Consider the following 15,644-nt stretch of genomic DNA (forward strand, 5'->3'; position numbering starts at 1 on the left):
CTGCATTTATATGCAACTGAAAAGGAATCTCCTAGATCCATCTCTGACAAATCTAGCTTGAGAGATACGCCTCATGCTCACTTTTATATTCTTGAAATAGCTCGGTCACCTTTTCAGTGTCCAAAATTGCAAGATTATATTTTCAATTTTTTCTTTCTGAACCAAAGTATGACATGGTACAAACGATAAGTTGCTAAGGTAAGTGTGGCTGTTTAAACAAAGGTTCGAACATTTGGAAATTGTCCCTGAGACTAAATAACCAAATGTAGTGTTTTTAGAACAATACCATTTTTTGAATTTATTTTACCTTCTTGCAAAATTTCAGATACCATATCTACTGATTATAGGATGTCAATGTTTTTTGGAAGATGAAATTCATCAGTATGCAAGAACGGAAACGGGATATATCTTTTGAATATTGTGGATCTGTTTCAGTGTGTAATGCAAAATTATTTCCTTTTATAAAAAAGTCTGTTTCGAAAAGATTTATTGTTAATACAAATAACTCAATTACAAATTCCAATACTCATTTTATTATCACTCTACAATCATATCAATACTAATTTCTTCGCCTATATTGCTCGGTGAAGTTTCTAGCTCTCCAACATCATTGGACTCGCTAAAAAAAATATATATACAATAATGTCAAAAATTGTGTGCATTGATTTTTAGAGCTGTGCTTATAAATAAGGGTTCTCTTCTTAATCCACATTTTTTTACTCAATTTAACTCATATACTAGGGTTGCTACTAAAGTTTTGAGATAGACAAATATTTATAATTGGATATGGATTTATTGTTTTTCAAAATATTCTCCAACAGGATCAATTTAAATTTGTAAATCGAAGCATTTTTTTCCATTCTGAACACTTCCAAAGCATCTGATTTGAACGAATCAACCACTTCTTTAAGTGTAGAAAAACGTTCACCTTCACAAATCATTTCGGATCTGCAGAAATAAGAAGAAATCATTTGGTACCAAACAAATACTGTACGGTGGATGACCCATCAATTCAATGAATGATTCGTCATCTGCGATTAGTTTCCCTGATTTTTTTTTAATACTTCTAGCATACAAATGCTAGTGTAACATTCAGAATTGACCGTTCTACATCTTGAAAGACCCATACTGTCAATTGTTGTTTAGTTTCGGGTTCATATGCATATATCCATGATTCGTCGCTTGTCACTGAGTATAGTTGCAAAAAAGAATGAAACACAAAAGAATTTCTAACTCAATAATAGAGTTACTAACAAAACTTCTAAAATGCATTACCTATCCAATGAGGGTTCATTGCTAAACATTTCTGTTGGAACAGTAGGTGGTGCCCTTTCTGGTAGAAATTCCATAAAACTTTGTGCCTGAAGATGACGTTCTACTTCTTCTGGAGTCATGTGACCATCAGATAAGGCACTACTGCTTGGAGGCATCTGTAACTGCTACAAAATGAGATTTTCACTGCAACTTCTAATAAAACTAGACAAAAATCATGATAATGAAAAAATTGTGCCAGTAATTTCAATTTGATAATAGCTCGAAAAAGAAGTACATGAAGAAAACAGAACAAAATAATCTAGACCGACTCAAAGTTTAACACATTCTATCTACAACCATTAATAAATAAATACAAGGCTTTAAGTGTTATATCTATGCAATAATTACATAAAATTGAATGCATTATAGATTTTTTTGTATAAGAACAGTTACCATTGTCTGAGGTATTTGTTGTTTTGGTGGTCGAGGTACAGGTGGCTTTTTCTTTTTGGCTATTGATAACACTTTACCGGAATTTGCATGATGTATATTTGTATGAGAGCTGTGAGAACTAACATCTCTTCTTCTGAAACAGATAGTTGATAAAAATACCACTTGTAAAATAAATACTCTTTTTTTACTTTTTTAAAGGTTCTGGTTTTGCAATTTCTCCATCATCTGATGATTCAGTATCGTCAGATTCTGAGGTGCTATGTTCAACTTTTTCATGCATAAGCAGTCTGTCTAATAAGAAGGTTCTATCTCTTGTCACAAGAAGGAGACGTTTTTGAGCTAACCTAAGCGCTTGTTGAAACGATTCATTTTCCTGGTAACACAGTGGTTAAAATTATATAATAAATTTAAAATAACTGTTTTAAATGGTAACTTACAAAAATTAAATTCTGAAACTTTCTTTTTAGGTATTTATATTCTTTTTTAAATTTTGATTCTTCCAAAACTCTCTCTTCCTCCTCGGCTGCTGCGGCCTCATCGGCAATAGATCGACTATACCACCCTTCCAACATGTTCGAATCTTTACATTGTTTTACTTACAACAAGAACCAAATAATAAAAACTTTAACATACAAAAATCAAAATATAAACAAAGTGATTAATGACAGTGACATTTGATACTTCTTTTTTATAGCTTTTGGACTTGATCGATAAGTTCACTAGGCCATATTTCAAATAAATTGATAATGGATTAATGCTACTCAAACGACTCCACGGTTTAATTTTGAACTTAAACGATATTGTGATGTTTCTTTTTATCTTAGTATAAAAATCTCATACGAATAATATATAAAATGAAATTATTTTATAATGCACAGTTTCATTTTGTTAACAAATTTGATATAAAAATGAATTAAATCACTGTTTTATATTAGTTAATTCTAAAAGATACTAAATTGGTCGTGTATTATTTAATTTTTTCTCTATAAACTTATAATGTTTGTAAATTGAGCTACAGTTACTTTATCATAAAAAGTGGAAGGGTAAATGATGGCTAATTCTAGAAATTTTATATATGTAATAGTTTTTCATTTTTCTACGTATAAAAACGTTTGAAACATAGTTATAAGATGGCGTTAATACTTGAGTCAACACCTCTTATTTAATATTACAACAAAATGTTGATTGTAATACATAATATTCTCAAACTCAAAGAATGTCAACTAGTTGGCGTTGGAGTTCGATCATGTATAAGTATTATATATATGAGAAATTAGTCTCTTCTTTAATTAGATCTGAGTTTAACCAAAGTACATTATTGTGGTGAGTAGATTTTTCTAAAATTATATATTATACACATTACGAAAAGGTTTTTCTCAATTTTCACGCCAATACTTACCAGATTAACAACTTAGACTGAAACTCAGAAGAATAAAGTGGTAATAGAGAATATACCTTCCAATGATACATGGAAAATTGAGCCAATCAAGAATTAACCAGCATGCAAGGGCGTTTAAAATGAAACTAACATAATAAAAATTATAACTAATTTATTTTAAGTAGCATTAACCTTACATATTTTATCACAGGACTGCATCTTACATTATTTTATTGTGGATACAAAATATTTCAATGGCACTTCAACAACACAACACATTCTGAAAATAATTACACAACTACAGGTAACTTTAGAAAATTAATGACTAGGATTTATATAAAAACAAACTATGCACTAAACAGTTACATTTTTCAGGAAAAATAAATTTAATTAATACACTACAAAAACATGTAAAATTTAATAATAGTCCCACATACACAACAAATATGTATATAAACTAAAAGCATATCATTGCATATTTTTAATACATGAATCTATATGAAGGGAATGTATACAGAGTGTCCAAAATTTCCCTACTAAACTCAAACTATGTAATTAAACTTTCTAGCTAAAGTCTATTTATCGAAGAAATAAGTACGAAACAGGGCGCCGTATCTTATTGATGAAATTGTTGACATTAGCTATACTACTACTTTCTGAAACGGCAAATATTTCGGAGTATCTTCTTCAAGTGTCTACCGATTCGTTCAAGAGTACAGAACTAATCATTCAGTGGCCAACCCAAAAAAAGTATCGATCAAGAAAAATAATTAACATTTCAATTGAAAATTTCGATAAGAGAGCCATCAAAAGAATTGTCTTTCAGAATGAATTCCCTACAGTGGATAAAGTTCTGAGAGTCGGATTTTAAAAGATGAATATTTTATTAAAAGGAATGGAATTTTGATACCAAAAACGTGGAAGGAACAGTTTATTAATTGAAAAAGCAAAAATAATTGTGTAGAGGCGAGAATACCTTGGAAAAATTGAGAAATTTTGTGAAAAAAAAATAGAAAAATTTACTACCTGGATGAAACATGGGTAAAGATGGACATATTAAGGATAAGATTCAGGTGGACTCTTCCATACAATCCTCAAGGCAAGCATTTTTGGATAAGCTTTCCACCGGATTAAAAAAACCATCAGGTAAGTAATAATTCAAAAAACTATTTTGCAAGCTTTTATTTAGTGTCACCTGTCTGTAATTAAATCTAGGAAGTTCATTTTGAGCTACCTCCTAAAAATATGAAACATGAATGAATTTCCTTGTCTTTATTTATAATTTCTCTCTTAATTGTCTAATTCTAAAGTGATTTGAGTTTCTTCCTTTTTTAAAGCCACATTGTGAGTCCTCTAAAATTTCCTCCAAATAAAAGCTTGTTTCTGAAAAGATTTTTTTACTATTACTTATTATTCAATTAATTCAGTTTGATTGTATATATGTTCTATAGGAAAACTTCAATTTTATAAAAATGACAGAGACTAATAATTTGTTACATCGGTAGTGGTTTTCTGCCAGAAGCTTCATGAGTATCTGAATTAAAAAAAATTCCAGAGACTATGACTAGGAAATGGACGAGACAATTGTTCTCGAAAACTCTATTTTACCCAGCGAAAAAGCATATCCATTAGGAAAAATTCCAATAAATATTAAAAATATTGTTGCTGTTCAATATAGTATTAGAATGGATAGTATGCGAAATCGGTTTGAACAGAACAGGGAGACTAAAAAGGATGGAGAATTATGGTTGAGAAGAACAAATAACGAAATAAGGAATCTATTTGGAGAAGCAGAACTAAGGATGCAAAAGTATAGAGTGGCTGGGTAACATACAGAGACTGCCATTTTAGAGCAGCAAAAAAAATAATGGACTAATGGACATAGAACAAGGACAAGAAAGAGAGAGAGAGAGAGAGAGAGAGGAATTCAGGACTGGAAAACGAAAGTATAAAATAGAAAAGAGTGTAAGGGGATCACTTCCATGCCTAAAATGCCTGCTTGAAGCACCTATATATATATATATATATATATATATATATATATATATATATATATATATATATATATCCTGTGGTCTACGTCAGAAAATGATGATGAGGAGGGAGTAGTTGATTCGTAAGCATATGCTGATTATTTTTTTGAATTAAACACAAATTATCCAATACATAATCTTTTACTAGTTCAACACTTTTGATGCCATTTTTTTCAAAAATGTAAACATTTTTTATTGTTCAACATGTAAACGAGTGCCTATTTAATATTTTCAAAACAAACATTATGTAACCTTGAATTTGTTTTCAATATTTAGTTTTTTACCTCTCCTGAAAAGTTTGGTCTCATGATCTTTCAAAAATACCTGATCCAATTAGTATGAATCGAGTCTACATGGATATGATTCACAAACATTAGATTCTTATAGATTAAATTAGATTCATATAGATTTGCATAGATGGGATGGATTCATTTAAATTTGGCATGGGTACATTCATTCGGTGGGCTCTTACATATTGCATTCAAGATAAAAAAAAATGGATTTTTGTAACAGTTTTTGATATTTGATATTATTTTTTTGATTATGCTTTCAGTTTTACTAATCATAATAAAATGTAGAAACATTTCTTGTAATACAATTGGGGCTTTCACTCACTATCTACTATGCTATTTTGAAAATAAAAACAGTGGTATTTGGGATTTTTTGAAAATTTTAGTCCAATATCGTTTGTTTGACTAATTACACAAAAATACATAAATTACTAAGCCTACACTTATTTTAGTAAAAAATATTGTGAAACTTTGGGAATCTTTGGTAGAACTATTCAAAATATACAATATTAATTTAGTTTATTAAAGATTGGGCATTTGGAGGTATGCAAGTTAAAAAATATCCATTAAATAGTATAATTGTTACAGTAAAAATGATAAATTGGTGATAATATAAAATTGCCCGCTGATTATTAATCATCACTGAATTTAGTAAATTATTTCATATTTATCAAATTTACCAGTTAGTTTATAAAATCCCCAACTCTTAATGGGGCATTTGATAAATTCGGATTATTTTGTAAGAACAAACCAAACCCATATTCTATGGGTAACAAATCATTTATTTGCATTTACACGTAAGTTTACTTCTTTAGTCGTATTAGATTGTTTTAAAATTACAAAGCTTCCCGGATATTTTACATTTGCACTTATCATCATAATCAACACTAACTTGTAATGGGGAATGTGATAAATATCATGACTTATTGACAGCGTTCGTGATTTTTTTGATATAAATCGGATTTTGTTAACAAGTCTTCAAATTTATAGTTATTCATCGGTAAAATATAATTGAAGTAAATTTCATACTATGAGCTACGCCTTTCATAATTATAACATCATTTTAAACACTAATGGATAATCAGATTTAAATCAACGAACCCTGCTTATTGGGCCAGTAGAATAGAGTGCAGGTTTTTTGAGTAGTTACTACCTAACCTAACCTAACCACTGTTTGTTTTCTTAGTATTAATAATATTAAGTAATTTGGAATTAAAACGCTCAAGCATACCAGCCATCATTCCATGTTTTATTTTTCACGAGTGTCACGTCTACATGGAACAAAATTATAACTACTTCTGAAATCACGTGGTTGTCACGTGCCAAGAAGTTGCGCAAATTGAACGAATTTTCGTAAAGTTGGGGACTTTTGTCACATTCCCCATTACGAGTTGGGGATTTTATAAACTAACCGGTAAATTTGATAGCTATGAAATAATTTACCATATTCACCAAATTCAGTGGTGATTTTATATAATCAACGAATTTATTACTTTTACCGTAACATCATTGGAAAAATTATCATATTCGGTCCAATAGATCACAGGATACAAAATCGGAATATTTTATAGTTCATTTTGATTGTAGTATATGTTCGTATTACAAATACCTCTGGGGAACACCATCTTTACGTACTTAGTACTTAACTTAGTAGATATAAAATATTTATTAAATATACAATATATTCGAAGCGATTTCAGACTGATTTCATTACTGTTCAACCAGAACAAACCTCAGAATGTTCGTCCCAAGCAGAAACCTGAAACAAATTGATTATTATGAACAAACAAAAACGGTAGTTCAAATTTGCATTATATATTTATTGAAAATCAGCCCCATAAGTAAAACTTTAATCTTAATTAAAGACTGAAATAAGTCGAAACGTCAAAATTTTAATATCTATCTTTCAAATATTATTAAAAAAAACTAACATTCAAATTTTAACGACATCAGAGAGGTGTAACTTAATCTAGATAATTACCAAATATTTTTTATTAACGAGTGTTCTTTATGTGGTGGTACTTTAACTAGTTCTTTTTTAAAGAATTACAATGTGTGTAATTCAAAACTAAATTATGCGAATAATTCATGAAGCTCTAATTCATTTCATCTTCTTTTCCGAATTCAATCATTAGAATAAACTAAGAAGGCTACGACTTAATGTTTGATCACAGAATACAGTTGATTTCCAGTGTCATTTTCAACTCTGTTGATTTATTATGCGCAGTAAACTATAAAAAGTTTATGTGGCAAATTTCCGATGTCACTTTAAATCCTGTGGCTAATTTCCAGTGGCGTTGCCATATTACTTGGCTCACAAAAAGGTTTTACCAAATTCTTTTGCTTCTTATGTTTAAGGGTACTTCACTTCAAACGGAAGGATTGGTCAGGACGTCAGTCACTTCATTTTGGAAAACACAATCTGGCTCTTCATGTAAAACTAGGCTGTAGTGAGAAACTTTGTTAAAATATTTATCTACAATATTTCCATTTCTCAGTATAGCAAAAATAAAAGAGATTTTCCATGGCCCACAGATAGAAAAACTGTTTAAGGATAAACATTTAAAAATTATTCTCCAAGAAAACGAGGAGTTAGCTTGGGATTCTTTTGTCCACTGATGATTATAAGGATCTTCTGTAAAATCTTTTGCAGTGCTAGATTAGTATTTATCTAATTCAAAGTTAATTTGCTTGCTTTCACACGTTGAACTTCTTTCCTAAAAATGATGGTGCTGTTAGGACGAACAAGGTGGATGCTTCCACCAAGATATTTCGGATTTGGAAATGAGATACCGAAGAAATTCTGAAAAACTTCAATAACTATAAGGCAAGAACTAAATTTGCATCTTCATTATCATTTCCAAGTTCAGCACCTTTAAAAACTATTTTCATTAATGTTATAGAAAAGTAATTTAACAAAATTTAGTAGATGCTTCTATTTTTATTATTACCTGACAGTCTCGACTGCAGTACCATTGATTTCCGCATCCAGCACAAACAAACTGTGCGGATTTTTGATTACAACCTTGGCAAAGTGGTACTTCATCTCCACCATCGGAATTATTGTCAGAATTATTCTGTTTTTTGCTGTCAGTATCATTATTCTCATCTATGACTAGTCTATCTGCACTATCTTCAGTTTCATCTTCTTCCTATAAAATATATGAAATAATTAACCATGACTAGAAGCGACTACCTCCCATATGTAATAATTACCATTGATTTTCCTTTTGTTGCCGTAGAATCATATTGGGTATCTACTGGTGTTATTGTAATTTCATTGCATGCCTAAAATGTATTTATTTGTATAGCATAAGATTAATACAATTTTTTTTTGTTTAAAACTCACCTTACTGGTTGATAATATTTCTGAAATGGACATGTTGGAAGGGTGAACAGTACTATTAGATATCGGCGTTGATATGGCCATCGCACTGCTATTTCTTTCAGGAGCTGTCAGAAGTCGAGCCAATGTTGGACTGAAAGATGATTTGCTATTTTGTTTCGTAGGCGACTGGAACAAAATGTTAACTTAAGTTTTGAGATAATGTTTTTGTCGATAAACTAATACCAACTTAAAATCTTGAATGAATGTTCTTAATTTGAAATTACTACTTAGATATGATTCAATAGATTATCTATCGTATGAATACCAGAATTCGATTTCTTGTAACCATAATATACTGTTTTTAATTGTTAAAATTTTAGTTTTGAAATACGAAAAAAACTGCATCAAGAATTATAAATTGCTTAGATTTTTTTATCATTGACAAATTTCTCATTTTTATACACTTTTGAGGAAAAAGTCTAGCGAAATTTTGGAATCTCAAAGCCATCTTTTGACATTTATTTAATACCACATACAAAGTACAATATTCCTTACCTTTGTTAAAATTCCATGTAGTAGAGAATTCGTTGGTGGTGGCGTGGACGTTGGTACAGGATGAACTGTAACTTCTGGATAAGGTGGCGGCGGTTTAATTGCGTTTTGAATCAGTTCGTTTCTCTCATTTTGGGATAGTTTCGCAAATTGCAGTAGCATATCTTTGAATGATACTGTGTCTTGTAAATTAGCAGTTTCCGTGATGGGTAATTTGTTAGCTGTTTCGTGTCTACTCTGATTGACAAAAAAGTAAAGTTTATTTTACAAAAAACAAAATCATTTATGGAAAATAGCGTGAAGATGCTTGCTTTAAGACGTAATCTGAAATGCGTGATTATTTCCCAACATATTCCTGGATTGTTATACTGAATTTCTTCACTGATTCTTCATCTCAACTGATAAAAATTTCTTGGTGGCATGCTGTATGAGGGGGGTTAATTATCTGATCTACTTGGTGGCCAGTCGATATCCTCTTCCAAGAAAAATGATATTGTCTACTTCAATAAAAAGGTTTGCAATATGTGATATAACTCAATCTTGTTGAAACCAAGTCTTCCCGTCAATTCCAGCAAAATTATTAAACTATGTTCTTAGAAAATTGTCCCTGTATCAAACAGCAGTATCCATAAGTTTAGTACCGTTAGCATTTTGGGAAAAATAAGGACCGATAAACCCATTGCAACTAATACCGTCACTTTAGGAGAGTGCATTGGTTCTCATTGTTTTTGTTGGTGGTTTTTAAGGGACCAGTAATGGCAGATTTTCTTATTTACAAAGTCTTCTAAATGAAGAAGATAAGATATAGTCGAAAGTGTTATGTGGATAATCCTCATCTTCGAAAATCTATACCAAATGAATTTGATAAGGATGTAGCTCTAAATATTTGATTTGAATTTGAAACTACTCTATATTTTCTGGATTATTGCAGTCCTTGGACGATCTAGAGGCTTCGAGTGATTGATGGTGCCTTCTTATTCAAATTTAGCAACCTAATATCTGATCAACTTTGCCGAAGGTGATAATGAGCTTAATATAGAAGACGTAATGTTACAAAGAAATGAATGTTGTGGGAAAGCATTGAACACACATTGAACACGTTATTCATCTGCAAATCCCTCTATTCTAACTGATTCTTAAGTCGTTACCTTGACTCTCAATGTTTACCAACTCCCCTACTTTCAAGAGGAAAAAATCTTGCAGATTACAGATTCGTTAATACAGGTACACTTTCATTCTGTACATTTTTCAACCTTCGACCGTTTTCCTAAACAACTTCCTCAATAAAACCATAATCCTTCAAACTCTGACTTACTGATACCGGAACCAGGGAAAACCAGGTTACCTTTTTTTGGAAATTTCAAGTTAACTTTTTTTATAACCTTTTTAAAGTCCTCTTAAAATGCAATAAACTTAATCCTCTCCGATATACCTGGGCACGTTTTACCTTCATTCCTTTACATTGTTTGATAGCGTCCCCTTCTATTCCTTACTTTCACGATCTCATTCTTCCTCGGGATAGCAAAGCGAACAGATCTCGAACTCCTAGATCTCAATGGAGCTACGGTGCTTCCTCTGATTCGGCACGGGCGACTTAGTTTAATTATGTGTTTTGTATATATTTTTGTGCAAACTGTTTCATTGGTATATACAGTAAGTAGTTATAGTACATTGATTATTGTGCTACCTCTTCGCCATCCTCGACCCTAAGGCAGTACCTGAGATTAGACTGCTCGCAAGATAAGAGGAGTCTTTTTAAGGAGATGGTTGGGTAAGGTGCAGCAGCCGTTTGCTCTATAGATATTCGATTATGGAATGGATATATGGAATTTTCCTCTGAGAGACTTAATAAGACAGACTTGTTTCCAGAGCATCATCCAGATCGGCTATTCAACTGAGAATGTGAGTGAATCATATTTCCAAATAGATGACTTCTATGCCTATCGGAATTTTAAGTCGTACGCTCCGGGTATTGGGATACTTGAAGACTCACTCTCCATCTTCTGCAGTAATCCCTTTTCCAAGTGGTCACGAGCGGTTAGGGTATCATACTTATGAATGATTTCTCGTCTGTTCGGCGAGGCAAATGTACAAAAAAATACACAAGGATTCATTTGTCAGATGAAAAGGGAATGTCCCCGATGTATTCGCGTAATCCCTCGAGAACGCGTTCCGTTTTATGCGAAAATATAGTGTTAATAGAATGAAAAAAAAACTTGGTTGGTTACAAACTATCAAAGGCAAATGAACTTACCATGTTAATACTATTTAATAGAATTCCAAGATCGTTGTTAACATCTCCCTGTCTAACTTGAGCTCCGCTTCCCAGTGCCATCGACGAAAAGTTCATAATACTGTTGGAAAGTTTATTAGAATCGTTTGGAGAACACCTGATTCTTCTTCCTCTACGAGGCACAGTTTCGGGATGTCTTTGTCTATAATCGGCAATGATGGATTGTACATCAAGAGTGAGTTTCTTTCCTTGCTTGTCGACGGAACTCATAAGGTCGATGTTGTTTTGCGTTTTGGGAACGTTCAATTTCTGTTTATATAAATTACCGTTTGGGCTAGAATTGGTCGAGTAAGTCTTGGAATTGGGGTAATTTGATCTTAAAACACTTTGAGGTAACGTCCGTAGTCTTTCGTCAATGTTGCCGTTTTGAGATTCGCTCAACTGTTCGGCGTAATCAGTTTTTTCGCTGAGCATTAAAACTTGTTTTTTTCTTTGCATTCTAAGAAGTAATTCTTCTTTTAGTTTTTTCAAGTGGATTATATTGTTCCACTCTCGTTCTTTTTCTTTAGCGAATTCATTAAGCGTTTTTATTTCAGCTAAAAGCTGTTCGCTAAACGAATTGATTTGATCGAAATTATTACAATCCGCCATTTCGATAAAATCGTTTATAATTTTGTCTCTCGAATGGAAATTTTCTTGTATTTCCGATCTTAATTTTTTAATAGGATATTCTTCGGTTTCTGATTTTCTTTTATTATTGTCTGCCGTAGGTGAGCTGCTATTACTGTAATTGTCATCGTGTATATCGCTAGAATCTGGTTCTTCTTTAACTCCGTTCGATATATTGTCAGATTTACTCTTTCCCCTATTATCTTCGATATCTTTATTGTCGGTGTCATTGTCTGTAATTGGTTTGTTATCAGTTTCTTCTATTACGCTTTCGGATTTTATTTTAACGTCTTGATCTCGTTCCTCGGCATGTCCCGGTGATGAAGGTTGGACGTTGCAGCCTTCGACAACGTTTTCCATAATCTGCATTTTATTTAAGCTGAAACAAAAGGATATAATAAATATACACATTGGTAAATTAAGAAAGTTTCCGAAATAATAAAGAAACTAGATATTTTTCCTTAGTCATTCTTATTTTTCAACATAGTTTCCTTTAGAGTCTGTACATTTAGTCCAGCGATGCTTTTTAAATCTGTTTTCTTCTCTAAATAGACGTATGGGGCCCAAATCTGGAGACTACAGGTTCGTTGTTCCGATAGAAAAGCACTTTTTCCTTCAAATGCGGTTTTTAAATTTGTCCTTTACCTTATAAAGCAATCCTATCACTTTTCCAGCCGGTGGAACCTCTTCGCCTTTGCTCTTGACTGTTTTTTCTTTCAGGAGTGTAATGACGGATCCAGTTTTGTCGGCGTAAAAACTCCAACTTATTTTAATCAAACAGCATCAATACGGCTTGGCAAATATTCATTCGAATGAGCTTTTGATCCAAAGAGATCTCGTAGATAGCTTACGCATGCATAATTCTTCATTTAGTACCAATATGCCGATAGCCTCTTCTATCTCTCTAACCTCAATCCTACGTCAAGTTCCATTTTGTGAATTTTTTCGATGATATCACTGTTGGTTGCAGTGATTGGCAGCCCTGAACGCTCGTCGCTAGTCAAGTTAATACAGTCACGTTTGAATTTGACATTTGACATTTCCGGACACAGTGTCTAAAGCCTCTGACATTTGCATAAAAACGTAAACTAGTTAATGGCGATTCTATGGTTAATGACGAATGATGTATAATTCATCGTGAATGTATTTGTTTCAATTTTATTCACATGTAAACATTCACATTAATTTTATTACACATTTTCATTTTTGCGGTGTTTCTTCTGGTTTCTAATAAAGCAGCACCTCAAAAAACATCTTTAATTGAGACAAAAAATATGGTCTCAATGAAAAGTCTAGTAAAAACGCCGATTAAATTAAATAAGAATGTTTATTCATGTTAATAAATAATTGTAATAAAAAAATAAAGTGATAGGAATAAGTAATAAGTAAAACTACTTTTTTGATAGCGTAGTTAGTAATTAGAATGGTGTTCTGGGGTTAATTCTATTTTTTTATTCTTTACGCATTAACTCGATGATATCATTGATAATTTTATCACCCTATATTTGGTAATAGCCAAACCTGTCTACTTCCGAATCAACATCAAAAAATTTCACACGAATTTAGAATTGATAAGTCACTTTCCGGAATGCTTTTCTAGTTATTCACTGTATAGATAACATTATTATTTTATTTATAATATCTCAAATGAATGACTATGACCTAATAGGTATTTTTAAGGAAAATTGTTATCTTTTAAGCACATTCCAAGAATAGGAACATAATTTTGAACAGCACATTCACTATCGATCTATATATAATATTAAAAATAATATATTTAATACGAAACGGACAGAAATGTTTTCTTAATTGTAGATTAGTTTCTAGAAAGTTTAAATTCGTGTGAAATGACTTCATTTAGTTACTAGTTATGGTAGGAACAAAATAAAATTGGTTATTTATTGATAAAATTTAAAGAAATGTTACCGAAGTTGATTCCACTAATAGAAATTACACTTTTTTCTGAAACTAACGCATAATCCACGGATCACTAAAAGAAATGACAAGTAACGACAGTTCATACTCTTGTCAATTGAATAATATTGACAATTCCATGGAATATTATTCTAATGTCAAAATTCTAGGTAATTACGAGGGTTGTTTCCAACTTCAACCAGAAGAGGTTAGCTTAGCATTGTAAGTTGGGAAGTTATTTAATTCCGTTATCAAATGTGACACTTTAAGTCACTCCTTGACATTAGGAGACGTCACATTTTTCATAAACTTGATATATCAGTTACGAAAGGTAGTTATCTAAAAACGTAACTGCTCAAGTTTGAAAAATAATTTATTAACTACGTTAAAAGTCATTTCATTAATTAAACTGACAATTAAGTCAAGTACGTCCATTTTCTAGGTGAATATTCTCTTGAACTTCTTGTCTAATGTTTTCTGAAATTCTTCTCTTATTCTCTAATGACCTCTTGACATAGCCTTCGGCTACACAGGATTTCCATCCTCCGTGTTGCTTTATTTTCAGAATGTCTGCACCTGAGTCTGCCGGAAGTGACGCTGACAAGCGTCTGAAACAATGTCCTGTGTATCCTTTAACATTAGGTAGACCCAGGTATTGAGCAATCTTTGCTAGTTATTTTCTATTATAAATAATATGGGACATAAAGTCTGTCGTGCTTTACAGCAGGAGGTCTAATAATTCTATACTTGATGAGGTCAGCAAGATTAAAACCAGCAATATTTCCCGCAGTGACCTAAAATTCGCGAAAAAAATGTGTATTTTGCTTCTTGGAATTGTAATTTTAAGAAAGGTGCCTTCATTAAATACGTCTCCTTCTCAAACAATCTATGAAATTTTGGGAAAGTTTAGAAGTTTGTAGAATATTCAGACACGTTCTTCGAAATGTTCCCAGCGTTCTACTAGTTTTTTTTTTCAATAAAATTCAAACAATCTTTGAAATTATGGGAATCTCCTGGACCTATATGTTTCAAACAGTTCTAGAGTGTTCAGTAACTGCATAACCAAATAGACAAAGCACAGGGGAAAAGAAGAATAATCTAACCAACCGAACAATCGATCCAACAATATTTTATATAAAAAATTTTTAAAAGTCATGCAAAGTTCTGGATCTACTTGTATAATTAGCGAAATTGTTGAACCTTCAACCTTTTTTGTAGAAAATTCCATCTTCAAAATTTTGGTAAAATTCTGAAAGATTTGGATAACTAAATTGAATCTGCAGACGTTTTTAGAGTTAAAACAATCTATAAAATATTGGGACACAATTCACACTCAATCCTCGAAATTTTAGCACGGTTCTAACTTTCTAGAAAATTCGAAATTTTGACAATGTCCTGGACCTTCAAGAGAAAATTACTAAACTTTTTCGAAATCTCAAACTTTTTTAGAAAATGTAAACGATTTCTGAAATTTCTAGAATATTCAGACTCATTTTTCGAAATGTTCCCAGCGTTTCTTTTAAAAATAAGAGAAATTTTG

The 15,644-nt window shown here is 31.6% G+C and overlaps 2 protein-coding genes across 7 annotated transcripts in view; both read right to left on the reverse strand.

The window, feature by feature from the left end:
- Positions 1–510: 510 nt before the first annotated feature.
- Positions 511–2,377, reverse strand: LOC130903120 (INO80 complex subunit E). 4 transcript variants are annotated; one of them, XM_057815380.1, is made up of 5 exons: positions 2,145–2,377; positions 1,896–2,080; positions 1,708–1,840; positions 1,276–1,436; positions 511–619 (listed from the first exon to the last, which is right to left on the reverse strand). In XM_057815380.1, exons 1-5 carry the CDS (start codon positions 2,277–2,279, stop codon positions 538–540), a joined length of 696 nt encoding a protein of 231 aa, XP_057671363.1. In that variant the 5' UTR covers positions 2,280–2,377; the 3' UTR covers positions 511–537. The 4 variants fall into 4 exon arrangements, with proteins under 4 accessions (XP_057671363.1, XP_057671362.1, XP_057671365.1 ...); XM_057815379.1 differs by having other exon boundaries at positions 1,276–1,439; XM_057815382.1 differs by having other exon boundaries at positions 1,708–1,837; positions 2,145–2,356.
- An 863-nt stretch (positions 2,378–3,240) lies between these two features.
- Positions 3,241–15,644, reverse strand: part of LOC130903164 (uncharacterized) — a 37,651-nt gene continuing 25,247 nt past the window's right edge. For all 3 annotated transcript variants that reach the window (XM_057815383.1, XM_057815386.1, XM_057815384.1), the window contains exons 3-8: positions 11,543–12,569; positions 9,292–9,525; positions 8,758–8,922; positions 8,625–8,696; positions 8,360–8,560; positions 3,241–7,167 (exon numbers count right to left, since the gene is read on the reverse strand). In XM_057815383.1, the coding sequence (XP_057671366.1) occupies positions 7,126–7,167; positions 8,360–8,560; positions 8,625–8,696; positions 8,758–8,922; positions 9,292–9,525; positions 11,543–12,569 (1,741 nt within the window). In that variant the 3' untranslated portion in view covers positions 3,241–7,125. The remainder of the gene's footprint in view (positions 7,168–8,359; positions 8,561–8,624; positions 8,697–8,757; positions 8,923–9,291; positions 9,526–11,542; positions 12,570–15,644) is intronic.

The sequence above is a fragment of the Diorhabda carinulata genome, chromosome 2 (genome assembly GCF_026250575.1).
Source record: "Diorhabda carinulata isolate Delta chromosome 2, icDioCari1.1, whole genome shotgun sequence".
Lineage (NCBI taxonomy): Eukaryota > Metazoa > Arthropoda > Insecta > Coleoptera > Chrysomelidae > Diorhabda > Diorhabda carinulata.